We start from the raw sequence: 27,154 nt of genomic DNA on the forward strand, positions 1-27,154 counted from the left end.
ATTGAATGCTTTAACCAGTGGAAAAATAGCAGATCTACAAGCTTGGTGCCGCGCTGCGAGCTTGTAGATCTGCTATTTTTGGAAAAAGTCGTGAAAATGTGTGCAAATCTTTGAATATATGCATTTTCAAAGCGAACGTTTGTAACTCAAATTTTGCTTCTGGGGGGTCCCTGGAACTAAATATTTTGAGATGGCCGTGGCCAAATAAATATCATTTTGGGGGTCCTTCACATGAAAAGGTTTGAGAACCACTGACATAGTAGTCTCAAAAACAGACTAACTGAGCTCCAGTTAAGTGAAAAGGACCTTTTCTTTGACGATGCCAGATTGCTGACATAGAAACATAGGTTTTTCAAAAAAACAACCTTAGGATTCAAGGGTCAAAATTCTAATTTTCACGATTTTTCAAAAATAGCAGATCTACAAGCTTGCAGCGCGACTTTTTCAATAGTTAAAGCATAAAATAATACACAATAATGTGTACCCGTTCTAAATGGGTTTTAATTATCCAATTTGTTTGCATTTGTTTGTGGAGCTAGACCAAATGACAAAATCTCTTCGTTGCTGTTGTGGTCAATACAAGGCTGTGGCACTGTAGGACTCATTGGCAAATTGTGCCGACAGCCCCAGAATCCCATCAGTCCGCCCTTTCACCTACAGTACTGCCTTTGTGGGTGAAAAACCTAGTGTCAAATGGAAATCGCTTAGCACAACAACAACAAGCAGCAACCGAGTTGTCCGGTGTTTCCCGGCACAAACATTGTCTCATGATGATAACATGGCTTCAGTGCTTCATTAACCCATTTAGGCCTAGAATTATTTAATGCTTTTAACTATTGAAAAATAGCAGATATACAAGCTCACAGCGCGGCACCGAGTGCCGCGCTGCAAGCTTGTAGATCTGCTATTTTTGAAAAATCGTGAAAATGTGTGCTAATTTTTCAATATATATTTTTCAAAGGAAACTTTTGTAACTCAAATGTCTGCTTCTGGGGGGTCCCTGGAACAACATATTTTGAGATGGGGGTCGGCAGCCAAATACCTGTAAGGGTCCTTGACATGGAAAAAGTTTGAGAACCACTGATTTGGAGGAAGGATTTAGAAGTCGGGTCAAAGATATTCAAAGACTTGCACACATTTTCAAGATTTTTCAAAAATAGCAGATCTACAAACTCGCAGCGCAGCACTCTGTGCCGCGCTGTGAGCTTGTATATCTGCTATTTTTTAATAGTTAAAATCTAAAGCGAGGTATTTGGGGGTTAAATTATAACAAGAGAAATCCAAGGTCAATCACCTTTTATTTTGTAAGAATTATTCAAATGTACAAAAAAAGACAACAAATACAACATAATATATTATCTGAAACGGTGTGTTTTCTCGTCCCTCAGTGGGTGCATTCTCCTTTCTACTGTAGTGGGGGTTTTGCCAAATGAAACATTATCAAAAATTAACATGTAAAGAAGGGACTACTGTCAGAGAGGACGCAGGTAATCAAAGAGCACCAGTCCAGGACAACTAGCTGAGGGAATGTCTCTCGTTGCAGGCTGCAAAAGAATTCTCGACAGCTTCGTACTTTGTCAGATGTCCACGATTATTACTGTACAAAATGCCTGACGTTACATGGTCTACCATGCGGGTGCGGTGTTTGCCAGTCGTCTCATTCGCCTGCAAAGCAAAAGATAAAACAGAATATGAAGAGCAGTGACGTCAACAACCTACTCAGTTTACAATTGAGTACCTGAGACGAATAACAGTCTAAGTCCGTATTTTACATTTTTGGATAAAGACATTTTTTTGATTTACCAGACTGTAAACCACAAACTAGAAGTTTTTAATTTCTTAAAGTCTTAATGTACTCCCCCCTCATTCTGTTGAGTTAGACCTTTTTTTACTTAACTCATATATATTAGGAATTATAAGACATAAAGTCCGTACAAGCAATATTCAGCAGACAAAGGGAGCAGATGACATTAACTGACAATTTAACAAAATGAGGGGGGATTGCATTAACAATTTAACAGATTCAAAATGAATAGTTTGTGGTTTACAGTCTGGTAAATCCAAAAAATATATATTAAAAAGAATTCAAATATGGACTTATACTGTTATTCGTCTCAGGTACTCAATTGAGGTTCATTCCCACCGGACGCGCTAATGATATGTTGGCGTTCACATCAATTATGACGGCTTTATTTTTTTTGTGGTGTGGACGCTACCATCCACTTCTATTAAACAATATATTTTTATTGTAATCGTGCCCAGTGGGAAAGGGCCTTTATGGTCATGTTACTTTCTGAAGTGTCCCTTTTTTCCTTATCAAAATCATACCAGAATCCTTACATACTACAAAACATGGCAAATGGACACTACAACCAGATATTGACTTTACAGCATTTATATCAAGATGCCTGGTACAATGCTTATAAACGTATTGGCCAGACTTAAAGGAGGACTTCACCACTTCTTCATATAATTTGTCCTCTCTAATGATAAAATAGCTTATTTTTTTTTCTCAAGAGGGTTGTGGGCAGGTCAGAAACCCATCGTCTTGTGACATCGATTGGGAATCCAAGCTAATAGAAAATGCAGGCTTTCTATTCCTGAAAAGTTGCAATGTTAGAAGTGGAAGCCATTGTTCACACGATAATAAAAATCTAAATATTTATTTCAAAAATATTGATAAACTATTTATTTTTTCCTTTTTTTATGATGACGTCACAAGACAATGGATTTTGGAACTTCCCACAGCTCTCCTAAGAGACTTGGACCGAGTAGAAAAAAATGGTGCTGTTTTATTATGAACATTAGTGAGGACCTATTATATGAAGATGGGTTGAAAAGTGGCAAAGTCCTCCTTTAAGTATTGTATTGACCGTAGGAAATGAAACTATGAAAAGATGCTCACCTAGTGTTTCTGTCCTGGTCCCTGATCTTCTTCTCCATCTCTGCATCTGTTAGAGTCTCCAGTAGGGGGCACCACTGGTCAGCGTCGCCTGTGTTTCTGATGGCTATCTCCACTGTGGGAAGGGGATTCTCACTGCAAACACACAAACATGAAATGAGACAAAACCAAAAACCTTATCAGACAAACGTTTGACCTGCATCCCAGCTGTATGAAACATAGACCTTTATTGATCCCAGCATGAACTTGGGGCAGCTAGGGATTGGAAGATGACCTCAGATCCTGGGTAAAGCTGCATTCAAACCTGGATCGTTCGAGCGGCGCGATCAGGGGCGTCAATTGGGGTACAGGGGGGGAAATAAAAGCTACTTTTACATATAAATCCATGAATGTCTCTTTGTCTATCTGCGCCGGTTATTATGTTGTTAAATTACAGTAAAATAACTACAAATGCAAAATGTAACAAAATGGCCCCAGCTTGACAAAATGGTATATTCCCAGGTCCCGCAGGTCAGCTGCACAGGTGCAATGCATTATTGTTAATTGTGCCACGTTTACTAACATGCTAAGTTTAGCTGCACTTGAAAAACCATTCCAGGCTGCCATATCCAGCCCAAGAAACCGTAGAAACCTGTGTAAAAAACGGACAAAGTTTTTCTTTTCAGACATTGTGAAAATAGCCGATATATATGCTCACAACGCCTCGCAGCGCGAGGCATTGTGAGCATGTAGATCTGCTATTTTCACAATAGAACCGTGTTATCCAAAATGTAATGCCTATTTTCCATGAGGACTCCCATCTTTACCATACCCTAGCTTTTGCTGAACTGACGCCACTGGGCGCGATTACATACAAAGTGAATGCAAAGACGAGGCGCGGTGCGAACGGAGGCGCGGCGCGAACGAACCAAACGGGGAGGCGCTTCACCCCCACTCCACCCATCATGTTCTGACAGCCAATCAGCGTTGATGTTGTCCAGAGACACGGACATGTGTTTGGTGTTGGGACTCCCCTTTTTTCAGGGTGTTTCGCCACGATTCCAAGGGGACATGATCTTTAACCAACACGGACCTGCGCAACCAAAGTGAAGCGATAGAAGCGACTAGAATAGAAGAAATAGCTTCAGGTTTGGACACAGCTTTATGGTAAATGGTGCATTTATATAGCGCCTTTCACCAAGGTGCTTTACAGAGATTGTGCATTTCATTCACCCATTCACACACACATTCATACACCGATGGCGGAGGAAACCATGCAAGGCTCACCGGGAGCTAGGGGTTCAGAGTCTTGCTCAAGGACTCTTCGACACTAACTCTGGGGGAGCCCGGATTCGAACTGGCAACCCTCTGTGTTCTAGTGACTGTTTCTCTAGGGATGCACCGATATTTTATCTGTATCAGATCCCGATTTGACTTAAGTAATATTGGGATATCAGATATCGGACACGATGTCACCGATCCAAGGCACAGATTAAAAAATAATAATAAAAAAGTATCTGGCTTATAAATTTGCAGTATAAATCACGCAATTGTAAGCCCATAACCAAACATTTTAGCATATACTTACCAGTAAGACTCCCTAATCGGGTCGCTTATCTCCACAAATAAGCCAAAAGTTTGTTTTACCAATTATCAAGACATACGGGCAGTTGACAGTTTGCCATGGTTACTCATTGAAGTTGAATCTCCATATATGGAGATAACCTACGCATCACACTAAGTCTGACCTCACCAGCCCATATTTGGGCATGAGCAACTTATGTCTCCATATATGGAGATATGATGACATCACACAGTCCTCAGCCGATGATGTGGCGTGATGTCATACAATACACAAACGAGCCCTACAGTATAAAGGGGCAATTCTTGCCAGGAAAGAAGCATTTCTTCGACTCAGACCTTATCGCCAGGGTTGGCTTATAGCAGCTGTCGGTAGGACCATATATGGATTCTGTTAGTGTGGATCTCCTAACAGGGCATCATCTGGGATACCATCCCTTTTATGCCCATATATGGAGATCCCTAACAGAATCCCTTTCATGCCCATATATGGAGATCCCTAACAGAATCCCTTTTATGCCCATATATGGAGATCCCTAACAGCATCCCTTTTATGCCCATATATGGAGATCACTAACAGCTAACAGAATCCCTTTTATGCCCATATATGGAGATCCCTAACAGAATCCCTTTTATGCCCATATATGGAGATCCCTAACAGAATCCCTTTTATGCCCATATATGGAGATCCCTAACAGAATCCCTTTTATGCCCATATATGGAGATCCCTAACAGAATCCCTTGTATGCCCATATATGGAGATCCCTAACAGAATCCCTTTTATGCCCATATATTATGGAGAAATCCCTGCTCTGAGTATCTGACATCAGTGTGATGTCACCTGTTTATGCCCATATATGGAGATCCCTGCTCTGCGTATCTGGTTGCTATGGTAAACAGTTGGTTGCTAGGGTAAAAAAACATGGTTGCTATGGTAAACAGTTGGTTGCTAGGGTAAAACCATGGTTGCTAACGTACACTAACAGACCAGCAACAACAGACTGTTGCCACAGCAACGTACACAAAGGTGTGTGTACACATGTGGTGTGATGTCATACTGATGCGGAGATATGAGCAGGGCAAAGGTGTGACGTGTGACGTGTGTCCGACGGACGGACGGACGGACGGACGGCCGGTGGAGGTTTTCATAGTGAACTGCTCCCTGACGGTCGCAATTAAATAAATGATATCCCACAATCTTATCCAGCAAACCTTTTTCGCCGCTACTCCACTCTTGAGATGAGACACGCGTTGCCTTTGTATTTGCACTCTGTTATTTGAACTTATACTTGCTATGTAGCCTACTGCATAGTGGGTGACGGGTGCACCCTGGGGTGCCGCGACGGCAGTCCAGGGGTGCCGCGAGATCATTTGATAATATTTGGAATTTATTTGGAAAACTAGTGAAAACAGCCGATCTACAAGTGCTTGTAGATCTACTGTTTTCACTAGTTTAGTACATTTTATAGATGATAAATACGAAATGGTTTTGGACATACTGTACAAGGTTTCCACCCGACAACGACGATATGCTATAAATATAAGGTGCTGGGAGTGAATATTATAAAGTAGGGGTGCCTCGGATTAAAAAGATATTTATGGGGTGCCCTGAGACAAAAAAGTTTGGGAACCCCTGGCCTACTGTATCGGTAAAGTATCTGGAAATATCGGATCGGATCTAAATTGAAAAAACCTGTATCGGTGCATCCCTAATGCCGCCCCTATGGTAAATTGCAAATCACAATGAGTGTGTGTGTGTGTGTGTGTGTGTGTGTGTGTGTGTGTGTGTGTGTGTGTGTGTGTGTACACTTGTGGTCTGTGCGTGTTACCTGAAAGCATATGTCCTCTGGTGCCAGCTCAGCTGCCCTCGGATACTGTACGCGATGGTGGTGACGAACTCTCCACCCAGGCCCAACTCAGAACACAGCTTCAGGGCAAACTTCTCTGGAGAGTTCTCCCTCTCAGACATGTCCCACTCAAACTGGTCCACCAGGGAGATGTTCCCCACATGGATGTTCAACTAAAATAAGAGGAAAAAGTAATAAACAAACAGATGGAATATATAAATCAAGGAAATCGTCCACTACTTGATAGATAGATGGCTTTGGAAGTATGCATCCATATTTTTTAACCAATAAATTGGGAAAGAAACAAACCTGAGTTTATTGTTATACTTCTCTAAAGCTAAACTTTAGAATGTTCCCAAAACCTAAAGCATGATTTAGTTGCTTTAATTAACCCATTTAGAACGGGTACACATTATTGTGTATCATTTTATGCTTTAACTATTGAAAAATAACAGATATACAAGCTCACAGCGTGGCACCGAGTGCCGCGCTGCGAGCTTGTAGATCTGCTATTTTTGAAAAATCGTGAAAATTTGAATTTTGACCCGATTCTATGTCTTTTGAATCCTTTTAAGATTTAAAAAAAAAACCTATGTTTCTATGTCAGCAATCTGCCAGCCATCGTCAAAGAAAAGGTCCTTTTCACTTAAAGGACAACTTTGTTTTTTTACAACAAGGGTTCATATTATAGATTGTAATTAGAGAAAAGAAAATGTGAGTGTGAAAATGTTTTCATTTGCTTCGTTCTATTGTTTTATCGCGTTTACCTTGCTAAAATGTGGGGCATGCATACGCATGGGGGCATGCGTACAAGTTAGGGCTGTAATCTAGCCCTGTTTTAGGGATTCGAACTTCGGGGGGATTTTCCGAACGGACCATCGAACCTTAGATGGTTCGTTCAATTGAATAAAAACCGAACGTTCGAACGTTCGAACCATCGAACGTACTGTACCTTTAACCAGCTAAAACAGTGTAGGAAATGTTTTAAATGCGCTGTTTTATCCATTGAAAACGTGTGGATGCGTGGCCGCATTAACACCTAGCCTAACACTTGGAAAATCCAACCCAATCGGAGACGAACAGGCTCAATGTATAGCGGAGTTGCACGCAGTGGCGTCAGTTCGGCAAAAGCTAAGGTATGGCATCATGACTGGTGTCTTGCACGCGCGCCCTCGCACGCGTGCAAGACACCAGTCATGTTGCCGTACCTTAGCAACAGGCATGATGAAAAGTACATTTTGTTAATTCCCCCTGAAGCCAAGGTATGGCAGCTGCTATAGCCTGCCATACCCAATTGACGCCTCTGGTTGCACGGATGATGATTAGACTTGGTGTCTGCGTCGGAGCGCGTCGCGTTCGGGCTGAACTGGTCTCGATGTAACATCCCCAGAAATCGCATTATAGATCCTTTAGGGGATTGCAATGAAATCCATCTTTGCTCATGCTTAGGAGAAAGGCTGTTTAATCTAGGATGGGTGTTCGCTGTTCAGAGCACACACGTCTGTCTCTGCCCAGCTCGGCTGCTCTCACTCTAGTGTCATCAAGCGTGTGTCAGCGAGGCTGGTTCGCCACCCGGTTCGCGGCCCCAAATAGGAGCGGAATTGGAGCGGAGGACGGTCCTTGATCGCTCCAAGCTGTTCTGGTGCATTTTATAACTACTATAACGGTCACCATTAACTGTTAGTGTTTACCGGTAGGCCTAACTTATTTCGTATTTGGCTATCTCTACTACTGTGATATTCTGAATAGGCCTATCACATTCTGATAATTATTTTTCGTGAAAAAAAAAAAAAAAAAAAACCTGAACCCATTAATTTCGAACTTCGATTGCCAACGTAACGAACGAACGTTCGAATCCCCGAAGGTTCGCTTGCAGCCCTAGTACAAGTGGCTAAATATGTATTTTTTAAGACACAATAAGCCAGCAGTTTCTTTATTGCTATTTACAGTAACACTTCTAGCCCCCATAAGTCACATCCACCCATGAAAGGTTGCGTTGTATCTTGGGAATGGGCTTATTCTGTGTAAAATGACATATTTAGCCACATGATATGTATTTGGCCACGGACCCGCATCTCAAAATATTTAGTTCCAGGGACCCCCCAGAAGCAAAATTTGAGTTACAAACGTTCGCTTTGAAAATACTACATATATTCAAAGATTTGCACACATTTTCACAACTTTTTCAAAAATAGCAGATCTCCAAGTTGTGAGCTTGTATATCTGCTATTTTTCACTGGTTAAAGCATTCAATAATTCTAGGCCTAAATGGGTTAAAACCTGCCCCTTTCTGGTCATCCCTTTGTGTTACTCTTTCTAAGGATTATGGCTGTGATATTATGCCCTCTCCTACAAAAATCGCTGTTTTTGGTGCAGTCTCAGTTCCGGATGGTTCCAATTAACTCCCTGCTCACTTACAGAAGGTCACTGACTTGTTATTTGCCAAACACTTGATTCTATTTATATGGTAGGATGTAACCAATCCAACACACAACCAATGGATCAAAGATGTGATGCATAAACATCAAGCTGGAAAAGATTAGACGCATCCTCCACAGCTCCATTTAGAGATTCTTACACAACCTGGGACCTATTAATCCACTATGAATAGGAACAATGGTCCGGAACAATGAAGTCATACCTCTGCGGGTGGTTTGTCCCACCTATGCTTAAATACACTGTGATGCACATGATTTGTCCGTTCCCTTGCTTGTAGATTGGGTCTCTCTGATACGCAACGCTACCATTGTCTGGTCTCGGACGAACACAGCGTCGCTCAGATGTTGGTGAGATACCCAGAACTGCACTAGGAGAGCGCGGAAACGTGTGCGAAGCAGCGCAAATCGGCGATGCCGTTAAGTATCATTAATTTATCTGTGAAAATTTAGCCGCTTTTTCCAAACTGTCTCTCGCTTCCTTATTACGTTACATGTACCGCCTCCCCACGGCGTCTTTTGGCTAGCTGGTAGTGTCAGCCTGTCTCTGATAGATCAGAGGCAGGAACGTAGCCAACCACACCGCGGGGATGCGGGATATGTGACGTAACGAGGAAGCGAGATACAGTTTGGAAAAAGCTGCTACATTTTCACAGATAAATGAATGATACTTAACGGCATCGCCGATTAGCGCCGCTTCGCACACGTTTCCGCGCTCTCCTAGTGGAGTTCTGGGTATCTTTAAAGAATCTCAACAACATCTGAGCGATGCTGTATTCGTCCGAGACCAGACAGTGGTAGCGTTGCGTATCAGAGAGACCCAATCTACAAGCAAGGGACCCCATTCACCGACGTCAAAATACAAAAAGAGGTGATTTTGGGATCCCGAGAGGGGCTAATCTACAGCCAGCCCTATTGTGCCACTTTTATATTTGTTTTATATTGAAAAAGACCTTTAGATCCGTGATTCTCAGGTATTTTCATGTCATGGACCCACAAATGTATGTATTTTTGAAAATATATTGTCCCATAAGAGAAGATTTGTCAATATCTGAAAAGAGCAGACCAACAAGCTCACACGACACGTCTGTACAATAAGGCTTGGTGTCTGTTCCTCATTTTGCTGGGGACCTCAGCGGTCAAATACATATATTTCTATTGGTTCTTCCGCCGATTTAAAATGAGCCCAATACGGAACTAAAACTTCCTATGATTGGCCGCTAGTTGCTCTGTTTTCCCCCTGGCCGGTTGCAAAAATAATTGTTCTCCTTTGGATCCCATTCATTTCCCCCTTTCGTGTTCTAACCTTAATTAACATTTTCATGAATACTTTATGGTTCCTATCGCTAGTTAAAAATTGCCTTTCAATCACGATGATATGCGTTTTGTGAAAATAAGGTCCCATTTATGTTAAAAATTGATGATAAAGTTGCGGGGGGCGTGGCCAACTAAACTGATACCAGCCGGCTGTGTTCTTCTTCGTGTGCTGTATTTCGGGAGGCTCCGACCACATTCTCCCATGTATCCCTGCGGTTGCACGTGACCGTTGGCAGCCAATAGCCTCCCCCGTTTGCATTTCAATCTATGATGGCAACACCCATGCCAAGGACCCATATTGTGTCATTTGCGCTGCATAGAAACCAATGGCTTCGCTTTGTCCATATCTTTTATACAGTCTATGTTCTTGGCGTTTAAGGGTTAAAGGGATATTCTTTTTTGAAAGTGAAATACCCCTTTAAACCCTGAGCACCGCTGATCATAGAAACATACGTTTTTGTGATTTAGAAGACATGTTTAGGAATTCTCCAGGCCTAAATGTGTTAAAAAGACAGCCCTCCCACCAGCTGACTGCAGACTGATAGGATTTTCCTCACCTTGATGATGACCCTCTGGTCTGTCTGCTCCTCCAGGATGGTGCTGTCTGTTGGATAGGACTCGATCTGTTGTCGAATAGCGGAGGCGATGGCTGGGACGAAGGCCAGGGGGTTGAGGTCCAGGTCGTCGCATAGGATCTCAGCAAACATCTCAGGGGTCATCAGTTTCTCTGCACATGCAAAACGTGCAGAAGTGAGCCTAGCTCACACTATGCCAGAGGTTCCCAAACTTTTGTCTCAGGGCACCCCATAAATATATTTTTTTAATCCGAGGCACCCCTACATTATAATTTCCACTCCCAGCACCTTATATTTATAGCACATCGTCGTTGTCGGGTGGAAACCTTGTATGTTCAAAACTGTTCGTTTTGTATTTATCATCTATAAAATGTACTAAACTAGTGAAAACAGCACATCTACAAACACACAACGCCTCTGTAGATCGGCTGTTTTCACTAGTTTTGTGCGACGGTCTTGTATGATGAAACAGGGCTTTGCTTTACCAAATGACGTACACGTTTGAAACTTGGAGATACGAGGTTTCTGCCCGAAAGTGGCGATATTTTAGTGATTATGTTGCGAGAAAAAGGTTGAGATAATAGCCATTTTGGTTAGAACTGACTGAACTTCAAGTTTAAAATGATACTAAATATTTTTTCAAGTGTCCAAAATAGATGATTCCAAATATTATCAAATGATCTCCCGGGACCCCTGGACTACCGTCGCGGCACCCCAGGGTGCCCCATCACCCACTTTGAAAACCCCTGGCCTAGCTCACACTATGCCACATTTAACCACTTAAACCCGATATACCGGAGTCCCCCAGGGTTCTATGGATCTCTCCTGTCCTGTACTGCTAGGGTTCAAGAGATTAAATCAGTCTTGTTTATCTCAGCAACAGAGAGAAATGAAGGGACCATGTTCGAATCATGGTGGTTCAACGAATGCCTCATGAGAGGGACACTTCTCGCTTCACAAGAATGATGTATTTCAGTTGCTAATACGTAGGGATGGGACGATATGAAAATGTCATATCACGATTATTGTGACCAAAGAAATCGCGATTTACGATATCATCACGATATTATCACGATAATCAAAATCCATTATCCTGGGGTGGAACATTTGCCAAAAAATAGCAGATCTAAAAAAAATAGCAGATAGTAGATCTGCAATTTTTTGGCAAAGACATTTGATAGAGTGAAAAAAAGACTGTATCAAGTACGTATACAAGTAACTTTTATCAATTATAGAGGGTTTAAATGGTACTGGATATGCAGCTCTGCCAATAAAAGGTGAATTGATCCCATTGCATGACGGAGGATAGTTTCACAATAAATTAAATCTCCACGATACGATTATCGTGAGTGTTTTTTATCACGATAAACGATAATATCACTTATCGTCCCATCTCCTACTAACACGTGTGCAGAAGCATAAATGACACTCTACCGTTCATATTCCAGGTGAAAGCGTCTCTGAGCTTCTGTCCCTCTATCTCCATGTCCAGACGAATTGGAACCAGCACTTCAGACTGGGTTGCATTCTCGTGGATCACGGCAGGATCATGGTCATCAAAACTACACAACATCACAAACAACAAAAACACACAGTATTAATACTAACCGGTAAGCACCACTAGGGCTGTCACAATTATGACATAATCGTCTAATCGCAATTATTTGACATAATCGTAATTATTTTGTGATAATTGTCATAATCGTTTACATGTTGAACATTTTTATATACATTCAAACATTAAAAGAAATAGTGGAAATAGCAGATCTACAAACTAACAACGCGCCGCATCGCGACTCGTTGTGAGCTTGTAGATTGGCTATTTCCACTATCAATGTTCTTTTTAAAGTGTAAAGTTGTCAAATATGTCCTTAATTTCTTTGTATATTTAGGTTATGTGTCATAACTGCCATGTGCAACTTCAAAGCCTACAAGCCAAAAAGAAATGTTATTGTCAACGACAAAAACATAATTAAATCGCAATTATTTGAGTGAATATTAATCGTCATGTAAAATGTCATAATCGTGACAGCCCTAACCACCACTATACCTTCATTTGAACATTCTATTTATATGTATATCAGTGCGTGGGTTACTCCAGTCCCAGGCAGACTATATTCTGCCAGTTCTTTGGGCTTACCACAGGGGGAAGGTCCTCTTCTTGTCTCTGCCCAGTCGAGTGCGGTTGATTGTCGTGGAGCACGGGACAGCATCCAGGTGGTGAGAACTGTTTGGCAAGGTGGGGACCCACTGACTGTTCCTCTTCGCTTTCTGTTCTCTGTGGAGGTGACGGGATCAAGAATCGTTACTAAGGATGGGACGATATGACAGTTTCATATCACGATTATTGTGACCAAAGAAATCGCGATTTACGATATTATCGCGTTAATAAATCATTGACCTGGGGCGGAACATTTGCCAAAAAAATAGCTGATCTACGAGCTCAAAACGTGTCGCGACGCGTTGTGAACTTGTAGATCGGCTATTTTTTGGCAAAGAGATTTGGTAGAGAGTGGGGAAAAAAAGACTGTATCAAGTACGTATATTATAAGCACCTTTTACCAATTATAGAGGGTTTAGGTGGGGCTGGATATGCAGCACGGCAAATAAAAGGTGAATTGATCCCAGTGCAGGACGGAGGACGATATCACGATAAATTAAATCTCTGCGACACGATTATCCTGAGTGTTTTTTATCACGATAAATGATAATATCGTCCCATCCCTAATCGTTACCAGAGTGTAGCCTCAATGATCACAATCCAACATTAAGGTTGTCCGATAAATACCTTATCAGGCAACATTTCTGTTATAAAGTGTCTCTTTCAGTCTATAGAAGTTATGCGTCCTTAACCGATATTAATAATAATACGTTTATTTATATTGCACTTTACATTTGAGACAAATCTCAAAGTGCAAGACATTGAACTGAACGCTCAACCACCAGCTTTTCCATTAATTGTTAGCTACTAAGCATTGCATACAAACATCAGCTACTGAACATGCCTACAGTAATGTCATTACGTGCGCATCCCGCATCAAAAACTCATTCAAGTCACCCAGGGACTCATTCATGTCATGGTCCTGGGGTCCCGGGGATGCGCCTCCATTGGAGTCCATGTTAACTCTTTCTCAGCCCCCTTAAATCTGGCTCTAAGTCTCTACTGCCGGATTTTTCACTCATTTTGGGGGACGATTACGCATCGTCTGTAGAGTGTATTGCACACCACACCCATATGACTGGAAAGGCCTGCTCGCGCTCTTTCCGATACATCAAACTAGAAAATCTGTATCTTGTTCTATAGTCTAGTAAATGGCAACTTTATAAAGATTGTTTTGCTATCAAAACAGCCTTTTTGCATAGACATTTTGAGATAAACGACTTTTTAGTATAATAAATAGAATATCTATTCATTCTACTGTGAATATACCAACTTCCATATACGTATGGAAAGATCAATTCGCCCTCTTTACAAATCCGCCAAGTAGTAAGTTGCTATCATTTTCTATTGTTTAGAAATAGGGCTGTTTGTAGGCGATGTAATCACCAAAACAGCTTTCTGAATACATGTTTTCGAAAGGATGCTATCAAACATAACTCTTTTCAGCCTTCTATTTTTGGCTTCAATGATGCATCAGGCAGTATGTTTTCAAACAAATGGGTAAACAAATACGTGTTTTACAGACTTTTCAAGTATAAAGGCACATTTCAGCTCAATCCCTCAAGTTATGTGGACAATAGACCTATAAGGGCTCTGGTCCATACTGATAGCAGTGGATGCAGGCACGCCTGTCATCCACACAGCGGCGCTGTCTATCTCAGAATGCAGTCTGATGCATGTCTTGAGTTTACATCAATAAACACACGCAACGTGCATGTGTTTACGTTGTGTCACTGTCTCTCTCTCTCTCTCTCTCTCTCTCTCTCTCTCTCTCTCTCCCCCCCCCCCCCCTCTGCAACGTGCAACATGCATGTGCACGCGAACATGGGCATGCGCACGCACACGTGCACTCTTACTGTTTTCTTTTTTGTTTTTCTTTACATATCTACTGCATAGTACTGTGTTCTATTTGTCTGTCATTCAATGTTATATGAGATATATGGTTTACTATGGAAATAAGCCTAGTATTTTCATGGATCTCCTTTTAGTAGACCTTGTACCAGTGAATGAAACTGTACCTTTTCCTATGCAAACTTCTAATAAAGTCTTCAATCAATCAATCAATCAATCAATCAATCAATCAATCAATCAATCAATCAATCAATCAATCAATCAATCTCTCTCTCCCCAACTTTCTCTCTTGTATCACGGCTGTGAGAGAGAGAGAGAGAGAGAGAGAGAGAGAAATTAGAGCAAGAGAGAGAGAGCAGTGTAACAGAGCGAGTGGGTCGAGAGACATAGAGAGTCTGCTACACACTCTCTCTCCCTTTTTTTTCCGCGAGAGGTAGAGAGACATATAGACACGGTGAGAGATTGCCGTCCATCCAGCAAGTCCTCAGTAGTATAGTAAAGCACTAAACTAAACCCCCCCCACCATACACATGGCTGCTGCTACGTGAATGCCGTCCATCCAGCAATCCCAGGCCTGGGGAGGACGGTCATGTACCAAATCACCATGGTAACACAAGGTAACACAAGCTGATTGGCCACACAATGGTAACCATGGTGATTTTAGTCATTCCAGGGCCCAGGACGGCTGAATCCAAGCGTCAGTGATACATATGCTCCTAATCTTGTAAAGACATTCCAGCGTCAACCTTAGCTTTTTCTGAACTGACGCCGCTGAGCTAAACGCCCTGCTCGATCGGCGGTGGTCCGCGGACCACGGCCGATCGAGCAGGGCGTTTAGCTCAGCGAAAAAAAAAGGTATGGCAAAAAAAAGGTATGGCAAAAAAAAAAAAAAAAAGCTGTCTTTCACGCGCGCGAGGCCCGGCGTGCAAGACACCAGTCATGTTGCCATACCTTTCCAACAGGCACGATTACAGTACATTTTATTATATTCCCCCTGTAGCCAAGGTATGTGAGCTGCCATAGCTTGCCATACCCAATTGACGCCTCTCTTTTAGCTTGGCTTGTGAGACCTGGCTCACACTACCAACAACAACACTGGATCTTACTTTTACTACTGTCTGTTACTACTACAAACTATGGATGGACTATACAAAAGGTAAATATAATTATGATGTGTTTTTCTGTGATCTGAGACAGTTTGTTGTGTTTGGGCTGGTGATTTGAGACTTTACTGTGATGATCACCTCAAACAATGTCAGCTGTTGGGGAAAAAAAAGAGAGAGAGAGAGAGAGAGAGAGTGGTCGAGAGACATAGAGACACGGGGAGTGAAAGATTGCTTACTGAGAGAGAGAGAGGGAAATTAGAGCAAGAGAGAGAGAGAGAGGTGTAGCAGAGCAAGTGGTCGAGAGACATAGAGACACGGGGAGTGAAAGACCGCTTACTAAGAAAGAGAGAGAGGGAAATTAGAGCAAGAGAGAGAGAGAGGTGTGGCAGAGCGAGTGGTTGAGAGACATAGAGAGTCTGCTACACTCTCTCTCTCGTCCTGGGCCCTGGAATGACTAAAATCACCATGGTTACCATTGTGTGGCCAATCAGCTTGTGTTACCTTGTGTTACCATGGTGATTTGGGTCCTCCCCAGGCCTGGGATTGCTGGATGTACGGCATTCACGGCAAGGATCAGCCATGTGTTTGGGGGGGGGGGTTTAGTTTAGTGCTTTAGTATACTACTGAGGACTATACTTCTACAGCCGTTACAAAAAGTTTTACTGGATCGTCATGGTTCTTACTTTTACTACTGTCTGTTACTACTACAAACTATGGATGGACTATACAAAAGGTAAATATAATTATGATGTGTTTTTCTGTGATCTGAGACAGTTTGTTGTGTTTGTTGTTGGGGAAGGCTTTGAAGTTGAAAAAAAAAAATACTAGCTCTTTCTCTTTTTTCCTCTCCTCAAACACACACACACACACACACACACACACACACACACACACACACACACACACACACACACACAGTGTCTCTCAGTGTCTCTCTCTCTCTCTCTCTCTCTCTCTTTTTATCAATCAGCCATCTCAATTGCTCTCACTCGGCTAGAATGCCAAGACGGTTCCCACAGCTCTTGTGTCTGGTGATTGTTGTGGTAATGTGATGTGATTTTCTCTGATCTGAGACAGCTGGTTTGTGTTTGGGCTGGTGATTTGAGGCTTTCCTTTGATGTGGTTCACTCCAAACAATGTCAGAAGTTGGGGAAGGCTTTGAAGTTTCAAAAAAAAAAAAAAAAAAAAAGTGCGTAAAAGTGCGTGTCGGCTGGGAGGCTCTTGCGCAAAATTGCGTAATAGTGCGTTCAGGCTGAGAAAGAGTTAAAATAATTTACCAAATCGCGGTAAAAGAAAAAAAAAATGTCCACAGACACCACCATTGTTCATGGGTGAAAGCATCCTATTTTACCCTACGTTAACACAAATAAAATCCACGTAGAAAGTCTTAAACAGGCGATAGAAACGTCAATGTTTTGATTCCACCGACGTCCGACGCCATTTTGCGCGCGTAAACTTTATATTGAGGACTCATACAACTTTTCTGGGACCCATTTGAATGACCACCTGTGGGTCCCGGGACCCATTACATTGAAAACCTAGTAACATCACTGTGCCTACTGCATAAATTACATTATGCCCTGTGGTTATACTGAGCACTTCATCCTAACATTACATCCTTAGGGACATTTTTATCTATCACATCAGTACGAAAGCTTAGATAAACTGTTATCAGGGTTCCCACACATCTTTACCAATTAATTTCCAAAACATTTCCAGAATATTTAACCCGATTTCCAGGACTTGACCCTTTATCAATTCCAAAACTTTTCCAGTACTGGAAAAATATTTTTCTAATTTCAAAATATTTCCAGGAATTTCATGACCGTGGGAACCCTGTGTTATTCAGAGATGTACTGTACCTGAGGTAGGAAGGTGGCTCTGTGCTGATCGAGATAGCTTTGTACTTTTCATCATTTCCTTCAAAGATCTCTTCTACTTCTGAAGCTCTCAGCAGGGTCACACTAGTAGCCAGAGTAGTGTAGCCATGATCTAAATAACAGGGGAAAACAAATCAGAGACAGTAATGTGGAAGCATACAGAACCACGTTTCTGACAATGAATATTAGGGATGGGACGATATGAACATTTCATGTCACGATTATTGTGACACAAGAAATCGCGATTTACGATATTCAAAATCCATTATCCTGGGGCGGAACATTTGCCAAAAAATAGCAGATCTACAAGCTCACAACGCGTCACGTTGTGAGCTTGTAGATCGGCTATTTTCGGCAAAGACATTATTTGATAGAGTGAGAGAAAAAAAGACTGTATCAAGTACGTATATTATAAGTACCCTTTACCAGTTATAGAGGGTTTAAAACTTTAAATGGTACCGGATATGCAGCTCGGCAAATAAAAGGTGAATTGATCCCAGTGTATGACAGAGGACGATACCACGATAAATTAAATCTCCACGACACGATTATTGTGAGTGTTTTTTTATCACGATAAACAATTATATCGCATATCGTCCCATCCCTAATGAATATGGTTAGGCCACCATGTCCACGAGCTACCAGAACAGCTTCAGAGCACCTTAGCATAGATTCTACATCATTCTTGCACTCTAGCAGAGGAATCGAAAATCATTCTTACAAAAGAAAGGATATTGCTTCATTTGATGTTTTGATGGTGTTTGGTTGTTGCTCTTCACACACATTAGTCCAAAATATCCCATCAATTGGGTTGAGATGTGGTGACAACAAAGGCCATAGCATATTATTCATACTTATTGAGCTACCAGTAAGACTCCCTAATCGGGAGATAAGCGACCGTTGGTCGCTTATCTCCACAAATAGGCCAAAAGTTTGTTTTACCAATTATCAAGACATACGGGCAGTTGACAGTTTGCCATGGTTACTCATTGAAGTTGAATCTCCATATATGGAGATAACCTACGCATCACACTAAGTCTGACCTCATGAGCAACTTATGTATCCATATATGGAGATATGATGACATCACACAGTCCTCAGCCGATGATGTGGCGTGATGTCATACAATACACAAACGAGCCCTACAGTATAAAGGGGCAATTCTTGCCAGGAAAGAAGCATTTCTTCGACTCAGACCTTATCGCCAGGGTTGGCTTATAGCAGCTGTCGGTAGATAATGCCGGTCTTATATAAGGGTCATTTGTGTACGGTGTGATTTGCCATGGTTACTCATTGAAGTTGAATCTCCATATATGGAGATAACCTACGCATCACACTAAGTCTGACCTCACCAGCCCATATTTGGGCATGAGCAACTTATGTCTCCATATATGGAGATATGATGACATCACACAGTCCTCAGCCGATGATGTGGCGTGATGTCATACAATACACAAACGAGCCCTACAGTATAAAGGGGCAATTCTTGCCAGGAAAGAAGCATTTCTTCGACTCAGACCTTATCGCCAGGGTTGGCTTATAGCAGCTGTCGGTAGATAATGCCGGTCTTATATAAGGATCATTTGTGTACGGTGTGATTTGCCATGGTTACTCATTGAAGTTGAATCTCCATATATGGAGATAACCTACGCATCACACTAAGTCTGACCTCACCAGCCCATATTTGGGCATGAGCAACTTATGTCTCCATATATGGAGATATGATGACATCACACAGTCCTCAGCCGATGATGTGGCGTGATGTCATACAATACACAAACGAGCCCTACAGTATAAAGGGGCAATTCTTGCCAGGAAAGAAGCATTTCTTCGACTCAGACCTTATCGCCAGGGTTGGCTTATAGCAGCTGTCGGTAGATAATGCCGGTCTTATATAAGGATCATTTGTGTACGGTGTGATTTGCCATGGTTACTCATTGAAGTTGAATCTCCATATATGGAGATAACCTGCGCATCACACTAAGTCTGACCTCACCAGCCCATATTTGGGCATGAGCAACTTATGTCTCCATATATGGAGATATGATGACATCACACAGTCCTCAGCCGATGATGTGGCGTGATGTCAATACAATACACAAACGAGCCCAGATATGAGCAGGGCAAAGGTGTGACGTGTGACGTGACGGACGGCCGGTGGAGGTTTTGATACTAAACTGCGACCTTACGGTCGCAATTAAGCGATGCCTTGTGCTATGTGGTTGGGGCATTGTCATCCTGGAAGGGACCTCTCCCCTCAGGAGATATGTATTTCATAACGTTATAAAAAAAGGTGCTGACCCAAACAGGAAAACATCCCCCACAGTACAATAGAGTGGCAGCCTACTGTATTCAGTTAATAACTAATAGCCGTTAATAACTCTCTTGGTGCACGCCACTCGTGTATCGTTATTGGAAGGATAAACCCCTTGAAATGAAACATCTCATTTTCAAGGGGGTCCTCAAGAGTCTATGGACTCCCTTGAAAACGAGACGTTACATTTCAAGGACCACTATGCACTCGTCCACTTTTAGAGAATATGGTGAAGGATGACTCATCTGAACTGACAACATCACCTTTTTTCCCCCTCCATTAATCCATACATATCTCACACACTAATGGACGAGCTGCATCATGGGCACTGATGTGAGCTTTCAACCACGACTTCTATTGCTGATGGCTTTGCCATAAATCAAAATGCAGATGACACTTTATAGTCACTGCTATGGAAACGGTAGCCAATTGAGGCCCTGCCATCTGTGACCAAATAACAAGCGCTCTTTCAGTCACTCAGATCTTTTCCTCTTGACATCTTGGCCCAAAATCGAGGTGAACTGGACGCTCTGGACCTGTTCACTATTTTTTTATACAGACATAGAACTAGGGCTGTCACGATTGTGACATTTTACATGACGATTCACCTAAATAAATTTGCGATTAATGATTGTGTTTTTGTCGTTGACAATTACATTTCTGTTTGGCTTGTAGGCTTTGAAGTTGCACATGGCAGATATGACACATAACATACAAAGAAATGACTGACATATTTGACTTTATACTTAACTTTATACTTAAAAAATTACATTGATAGTGGAAATAGCCGATCTACAAGCTCATGTGTCGCATTGCATGATTGTGACAAAATAATTGCGATTAGACGATTATGTAATAATTGTGACAGGCCTACATAGAACATAACCAGATATATTGCGGTACATCTGTATAGAAGCGGATGCATTTGTTATGCAGTGCATTCAGGCTAGTCTCTCGAGACAGACTATTGACTCCCACAATTTTCAAACGCTACGGTCATACTATGCGTACTATGAGCCTTCGGAGATTGTGGAATAGTCGTCTGGCTACGCGAGACCATACATTCATGGTGTTTCCCTTCATTTGTCACCTGTCTGTATATCTTTGGTTTCTTATCAACGGTATCGGGGAATGTTCTCCACTGACCATGTGATGAGTCCACTATTTTCTTCCGCTCGTCTAACGAAGCCAGTTTTCTCCATAACGACGGGTACCTCTTGTACAGGGAGCCTCTGAACATGCGAAGGTAGTTTCCAACCTAATACATGAAGTAGAAAGAAGGTCAGTTCAGCAAAGCAGTCTGTCATTGATTGATTGACTGAAGACTTTACCGTTTCACTGATACAAGGTCAACTAAAAGGACATCCTAGTAAGCTCTTCAGCTTATTTACACAGGAAACCCATATGCATCTCATATAACACTGAATGACAGACGGATAGAACACAGTACTATGCAGAGGATAACATCATTAGAAGAAAAAGAAAAGAAAGAAGAAAATAAATGAACTATATTTACAGTGGAAAAGGGGAGGTAAAAACTATACTTGATAAAACTATACTAGAAAGTTTAAGCTATAACAAATGATTATAAATAAACTACAGTAATCCGATAATAACTAAGGACCATTTCACCTCTGAGACAACCAGATCTTATTTTATTGTTGTTTGGGACACAATCAACACAATCCTCTAATGCATGCTCTAATGCAGGGGTGCCCAAAAGGTAGGTCTTGATCTACCAGTAGATCACAAAGGCTGTGCAGGTAGACCACATAACATGCCCCTAAAAATATATATATTTAAAATGTGTTTATAAACAAAAATCACAAAACCCCTCTTTTCGGCATTGACATCAAGAAGGGCCTGTCAGCTCCCTTCATGGCTTCTAAAGTAGGCAAACCCCCATATAATGCAATGCTTTGTTTTAAAGAGTCAGTAGCATTGATAAATGAACCCAAAAACCTACCACTTCCATACAGAATGGGATGAAGACTTTCCCATTCCAATAGCTCCTTTCGGAACCCCTCACTCCACTGCTACGGAGCTGCGTAGCAGTGGAGTGAGGGGTTCCGAAAGGAGCTACCATTCCAAGTGCGTTTTAAGGCCAGTGCCGCTATTCCAAAGCCCCCTCAGGTAAAACATTTTTGGGTGGGTGGATGATATCATGTTGAGCTGGTCGTTTTAAAAGTAGCCCTCAAGTCAAAAAAGTGTGGGCACCCCTGCTCTAATGCTTCATATGATCATATGATGCATTAGAGCATGCTGAAATACTAAAATATCTAAAACACAGATTGAAAAATAACTCAGGATTGTGTTGATCGTGTCCCAAACAACAATAAAATAAGATTTGGTTGTCTCAGAGGTGAAATGGTCCTTTAATGTATGAAATGTCTTAACTTTATATTCCTCGACAGCATTAGTTAAATTGTGTTTACCATTGGGGTATCTTGTGTCTTGACCTGGGGTCTTCCCACAAGTCCGACATCTCATTAGTCCTTCATTGGTTAGGGTTAGGGTTTTTTTAGGGTTAGAATTCACCAGGTTAGCATTCACCAGCGTCGGACTAATGGGATGTCGGACCAATGCCACCATGGCACCCTTGACCTCATTTCCAATGGGGTCCTTTGTACTCAATTCAGACATTGACAAAACCCTCATGAATGGAAACATAACTTTGTGCGTGTTATACATGGAACACGCATACGACCCGCACGTTGTTTTAGATTAAAATAAATTACAAAGAAATGAATGAGTCTTATAACTGCCCCTTTAGACCGCTATCAGTCAGTATCATTAGCTTGTGGGCTAGCGAACCGGCGGGTCAAACGATCAAACAGGGCGACGTATTGCTGCGAAATAACAACTGTGAGGTACAGCGTTCTGTCAGGTAGATGATATACCAACCTCCGATCCGATCATGTAAAAATCTCCATCGTCCTCGAGCTGAAACTTGACAGGTTTCTGACCAAACGTCTTGCTAAGCGCCATACTGGAACCCAATAACAAAGCCCTGTGCCACTGCGCAGGCGCCGAGTGACACAAGTGACGTTGCTGCTGACGGTGACCTGGCGTTTTCCAACGGGTCTGAGGCCTTAAGCTAGATGCAGAAAAGACCCACACAAAGAGTGAACATTTTTAACTCAAATCTTTGCTTCTAGGGGTCCCTGGAACAAACTATTTTGAGATAGGGGTCCGTGGACAAAAAAATACATATCATTTTGGTGGTCTTTGATAGGCTGATAGCCATACAACTCTTGTGAGAGAAAACGTCTTCAAAATAGAAGTACTCTACAAGAGTTATACTTTATGACTAGACGCTTTCAAGGAGATAAAGAACCTGTGAAACGCTGATTGCAACACAGGCCTACGTTCTTTCAGAAAATGTTTGGATTTTGAAGACATTTATAGCCTAGAATCGGCCAATATCAATGGTTATAAGGACCCCCAAAATGATATGTATTTGGCTATTTGCCCACGGACCCCATCTCAAAATATTTTGTTCCGGTGACCCCGAGAAGCAAAGATTTGAGTTAAAACATGTTCACTCTAAATTTGGGTCTATTCTGCATCTAGCTTAAGGCCTCAGACCATACGCCCATAGAGCTATAATAATAAGCATACGCCTCAGACCCGTTGGAAAAGTCGAGAGTGGCGACACGCTGCCATATGACGTCAATGAGGTCATCACTACTCGCCACGACACTAGCACAGCAGCACACTAGCATCATGTAATGGGACTGTAAACAACTAACTGCTGTGAGAAACACCACAATTTACACTATCCATAACATCCAGATAGATCCACCTCAGAAAATTAGAATATTGTGTAAAAGATCATTGCAGATGCCCAAATCATAACTGACTGTGGAGACTTCCCACTGGACTTCAAGCTACTCTGACTTCACAAGGTTGACATTTCTTCTTTTATAAATCCTTGTTTTGAGTGCCCTCGTGTAATATTGTAATATTTTTGAAATATAGACTTTTGATATTCATGAACTGTATGCCATAAAAATTCAACATTCTAACAAAAACAAAAAGGTTTGAATTAATTCATTGAATGTGCAATTCAAATCTGTATAAATGAAGAGCTCAAATAATGCAACACAGAGTGTTGAGATAGTCTTCTTGCATCGTGATTTTCTGACATTTCTCTCTCTCTGTCTTTGTACAGTATTACCCAGCAGAGCAACAAAATGCAACGTGTGAAGGTCGGCACCTTGGGTCTGTTCACGTCGAGGACTTTCTTATCAAAGAATAATCCTATAATTACGATCAGTCATCATCACTGTCAGACGTCGGCCAGTCCGGGCGGCAGGCTCACAGTGATCCGAATCCCGCGACACATGCAGAGGCGGGTCGACGACGCCAAGCAGCTCCGAGGAGGAGGTCTTAAAGGCAGCGTCAGCACCACCAAGGCCGGCAAGCTGCTGATCCAGAGCAAGAACAGCGAACGGAACCAGTCGGTGGGCTACACCCTGGGCAAGTTCGAGCAGCCCCTGCTGTCGTCCAAGGGCTGGAAACACAACAAGTCGTTCGGCGACTACTTCACCATAAACAACACCAGGACCGTGGCGCCGTTTGTCGTCACCGAAGCCCACCACGAGGAGGCGGAGGGAGGAGGCGCTGAAAGTCGGCGAGAGCCGGTGACCTTCGGTAAACTCCACATCTGTCAGCAGCTGGTGGACACGCTGGCCAGCGCCAACGTCACGCACCCCACGACCGTGCAGCTGCAGACCATCCCTAAGGTCCTGAAAGGTCTCAACGTCCTCTGTGCCGCCGAGACGGGCAGCGGCAAGACGCTCAGCTACCTCCTGCCCATCGTTCACAGACTTCAAGCCCAGAAGGCGTCGGGGGAGGAGGCCGACGCGGGTTCTTCTTCTTCGCTCCGGGCTTTGGTTCTGGTGCCGTCCAGGGAGCTGGCGGAGCAGGTGTCGTACGTGGCCCGAGGCCTGTGCGCTCCGTTCGGCCTGCTGACCAAGACCTTGGGAGGGGGCCGGGGCGTCGGCCACATGAAGAACGTCTTCAAGAGCGGCGGCCCGCCGGACATCCTGGTGGCCACTCCGGGCGCCCTGGTCAAGGCCGCGCGGAGGCGCCTCGTGGACCTGAGCGAGCTGCGCTTCTTCGTGGTCGACGAGGCCGACACCATGTTCGACCCCAGCTTCTCCGGCATGCTGGAGACCGTCCTCCTCCAGGCCCAGATCGCCGCGGGCCCCTCTGAGACGCGGGGCGGCCTGGGGGGCTACAAGGCTCAGCTGCTGGTGGTGGGGGCCACCTTCCCCGGCGGCGTCGGCGAGGTCCTGAGCAAGGTGACGGACCTGGGCAGCATGGTGACAGTGAAGAGCAAAGGGCTGCACTTCCTCATGCCCCACGTCAAGCAGACCTTCCTGAAGGTAAGAGTAGTGGTGGGCAGATATGGTGATAATTATCGTTGAGACGATACAATGTCTACCCGATATGCCTTTTCAGAGGTATCGTGTATATCGTGATACAATTGAGGGAGCCTTGTAAAACATCCTGTTTAATTGTTGATACAGAGATTCATTGCAGAATTCAATTTAAACCTTCGTTCTGGTCTAAATCGGTAGTTCTCAAACATTAAAATGTCAAGGTCTCCACTTACGGGTCCATTTGGTTTCATTTGTATACTGTCAGAGTTACATACTTGTAAAGTTCAATTTAGACCTCCCAAAAGGAACCCAGAGAGTCTAGTCTTTGTCAAGTACCTTGAAAAATAACCATAAAAACCAACGTGAAAAAGAATCGTGATAAAATTGTGTATCGTGATACAGCTTGGGAAAATATCGTGATGTTGTATTTTTCCATGTCGCCCACCCCTAGGTCCGAGGAGCCGACAAGGTGCTGGAGCTCAACCGGGTCCTGAAGGTCCTACAGCAGCAAGGAGGAGGAGGTGGGGGCAGTGCGCTGGTGTTCTGCAACAAAGCTCCCACGGTGAACTGGCTGAGTTACTCTCTGGAGGAGCTGGGCGTGAAACACCTCCGCCTGCAGGGCGAGATTCCCGCCGCCGTCCGCGCCGGCGTCTTCCGCTCCTTCCAGAAGGGCCAGGCGGACGTGCTCGTCTGCACGGACATCGCGTCGCGGGGCCTGGACACCTCCGGGGTCCGCCTGGTGGTCAACTACGACTTCCCGGAGTCGGCGACGGACTACATCCACCGGGTGGGGCGGGTGGGCAGGGCGGGGAGCGCGGAGGACGGGGAGGTGCTCAGCTTCGTCACGCATCCCTGGGACGTGGAGCAGGTGCAGAAGATCGAGACGGCGGCCAGGAGGAGGACCAGCCTGCCGGGCATGGAGTCTGAGATCCATGAACCTAAACCCAAACCACTAGAGTCAGCTATCCATATTCCATGACCTAAAAACACTGGAACCAGAGGAGTAGGATTGATTTAATTTGGTGAAAAAGAAAGAGTACAATAGCACTTCAAAAAGTGATCCAATATAAACACACACACAGACTGTTAATTAGAAGGGCTTTGCTTGACTTGGAAGGCTGGGCATAGGTAGCAAAGTTCACTATTGGTTAAAGCTTCATTCTGTAAGCTCACTACAAGCTAGCTCACAACATTGCGACATATTGTGAGCTTGTTGCGATGTACTGTAGGCGCTATTTAGTATGGAAAATCTCCAGCTAAGACAGAATTAATTTGCACTGACCTGTTCTGACATCACAATGATGCAAATGAATGGCCAAGACAAAATGTATTTGCACTGACCTGTTCTGACATCACAATGATGACTTGACCAGCTCGGCGTTCTCAACGGGCCCGAAAATGAAGGGCCCTAACTGGGCCGGCCCAAGGCCCCGTCTGGCCTTACTAAATAGCATACATTTTACACCCTACCCGGCCCGGAAACGTCAATATTAATTATTAAGTCCATATATGGGGATTCCCAGATGATGCCCTGTTAGGGCAACCACACTAATACAAGCCCATTTATGCCCATATATGGAGATCCCTGATGTCATCAATATTTAAGCCCACATCTGGGAATGCCCATATATGGACATATTGTGTCAGTCTCATGTGGTCTATGATGTCAAACATCTATGATGTGACGTCAGACGTCAGTCATCTCCATATTTAGGAAAATATGGCCACATTTTGTCCAACTTAAACAACCAACCAGGTCTGCATTTTTTTGATAAAAGTTGATCCCATGCCAAAGCGCCAGCACGACAGTCTGCTG

The 27,154-nt window shown here is 43.2% G+C and overlaps 2 protein-coding genes across 3 annotated transcripts; one reads left to right on the forward strand and one right to left on the reverse strand.

Moving 5' to 3' along the window:
- Window positions 1–1,281: 1,281 nt before the first annotated feature.
- Window positions 1,282–22,959, reverse strand: smarcb1a (SWI/SNF related BAF chromatin remodeling complex subunit B1a). Its single transcript, XM_080739577.1, has 9 exons — window positions 22,853–22,959; window positions 21,095–21,206; window positions 17,617–17,746; window positions 12,777–12,914; window positions 12,071–12,198; window positions 10,619–10,788; window positions 6,292–6,482; window positions 2,906–3,037; window positions 1,282–1,665 (listed from the first exon to the last, which is right to left on the reverse strand). Exons 1-9 carry the CDS (start codon window positions 22,934–22,936, stop codon window positions 1,626–1,628), a joined length of 1,125 nt encoding a protein of 374 aa, XP_080595703.1. The 5' UTR covers window positions 22,937–22,959; the 3' UTR covers window positions 1,282–1,625.
- ddx28 (DEAD (Asp-Glu-Ala-Asp) box polypeptide 28) lies at window positions 12,152–27,154 on the forward strand. Of its 2 annotated transcripts, none has more exons than XM_080739575.1 (3): window positions 12,152–12,246; window positions 24,123–25,341; window positions 25,790–27,154. In XM_080739575.1, the coding sequence occupies exons 2-3, from the start codon at window positions 24,145–24,147 to the stop codon at window positions 26,315–26,317; spliced, it is 1,725 nt and encodes a 574-aa protein (XP_080595701.1). In that variant the 5' UTR covers window positions 12,152–12,246; window positions 24,123–24,144; the 3' UTR covers window positions 26,318–27,154. The 2 variants fall into 2 exon arrangements, with proteins under 2 accessions (XP_080595701.1, XP_080595700.1); XM_080739574.1 differs by lacking the exon at window positions 12,152–12,246 and adding an exon at window positions 23,692–23,856.

Source organism: Nannobrachium achirus (genome assembly GCF_963921795.1).
Source record: "Nannobrachium achirus genome assembly, chromosome: 12".
Classification (NCBI taxonomy): domain Eukaryota; kingdom Metazoa; phylum Chordata; class Actinopteri; order Myctophiformes; family Myctophidae; genus Nannobrachium; species Nannobrachium achirus.

What these genes read in the sequence shown, in the direction of transcription:
- smarcb1a (XM_080739577.1), bottom strand. Translation starts at nt 22,936, where the DNA reads ATGGCGCTTAGCAAGACGTTTGGTCAGAAACCTGTCAAGTTTCAGCTC. An exon ending in GAGCCACCTTCCTACCTCAG is followed by an intron (nt 12,915 to 17,616) that starts GTACAGTACATC and finishes TCACCTCCACAG; the next exon opens with AGAACAGAAAGCGAAGAGGA. An exon ending in TTTCACCTGGAATATGAACG is followed by an intron (nt 10,789 to 12,070) that starts GTAGAGTGTCAT and finishes TTGCATGTGCAG; the next exon opens with AGAAACTGATGACCCCTGAG.
- ddx28 (XM_080739575.1), top strand. Translation starts at nt 24,145, where the DNA reads ATGCAACGTGTGAAGGTCGGCACCTTGGGTCTGTTCACGTCGAGGACT. An exon ending in TCAAGCAGACCTTCCTGAAG is followed by an intron (nt 25,342 to 25,789) that starts GTAAGAGTAGTG and finishes GCCCACCCCTAG; the next exon opens with GTCCGAGGAGCCGACAAGGT.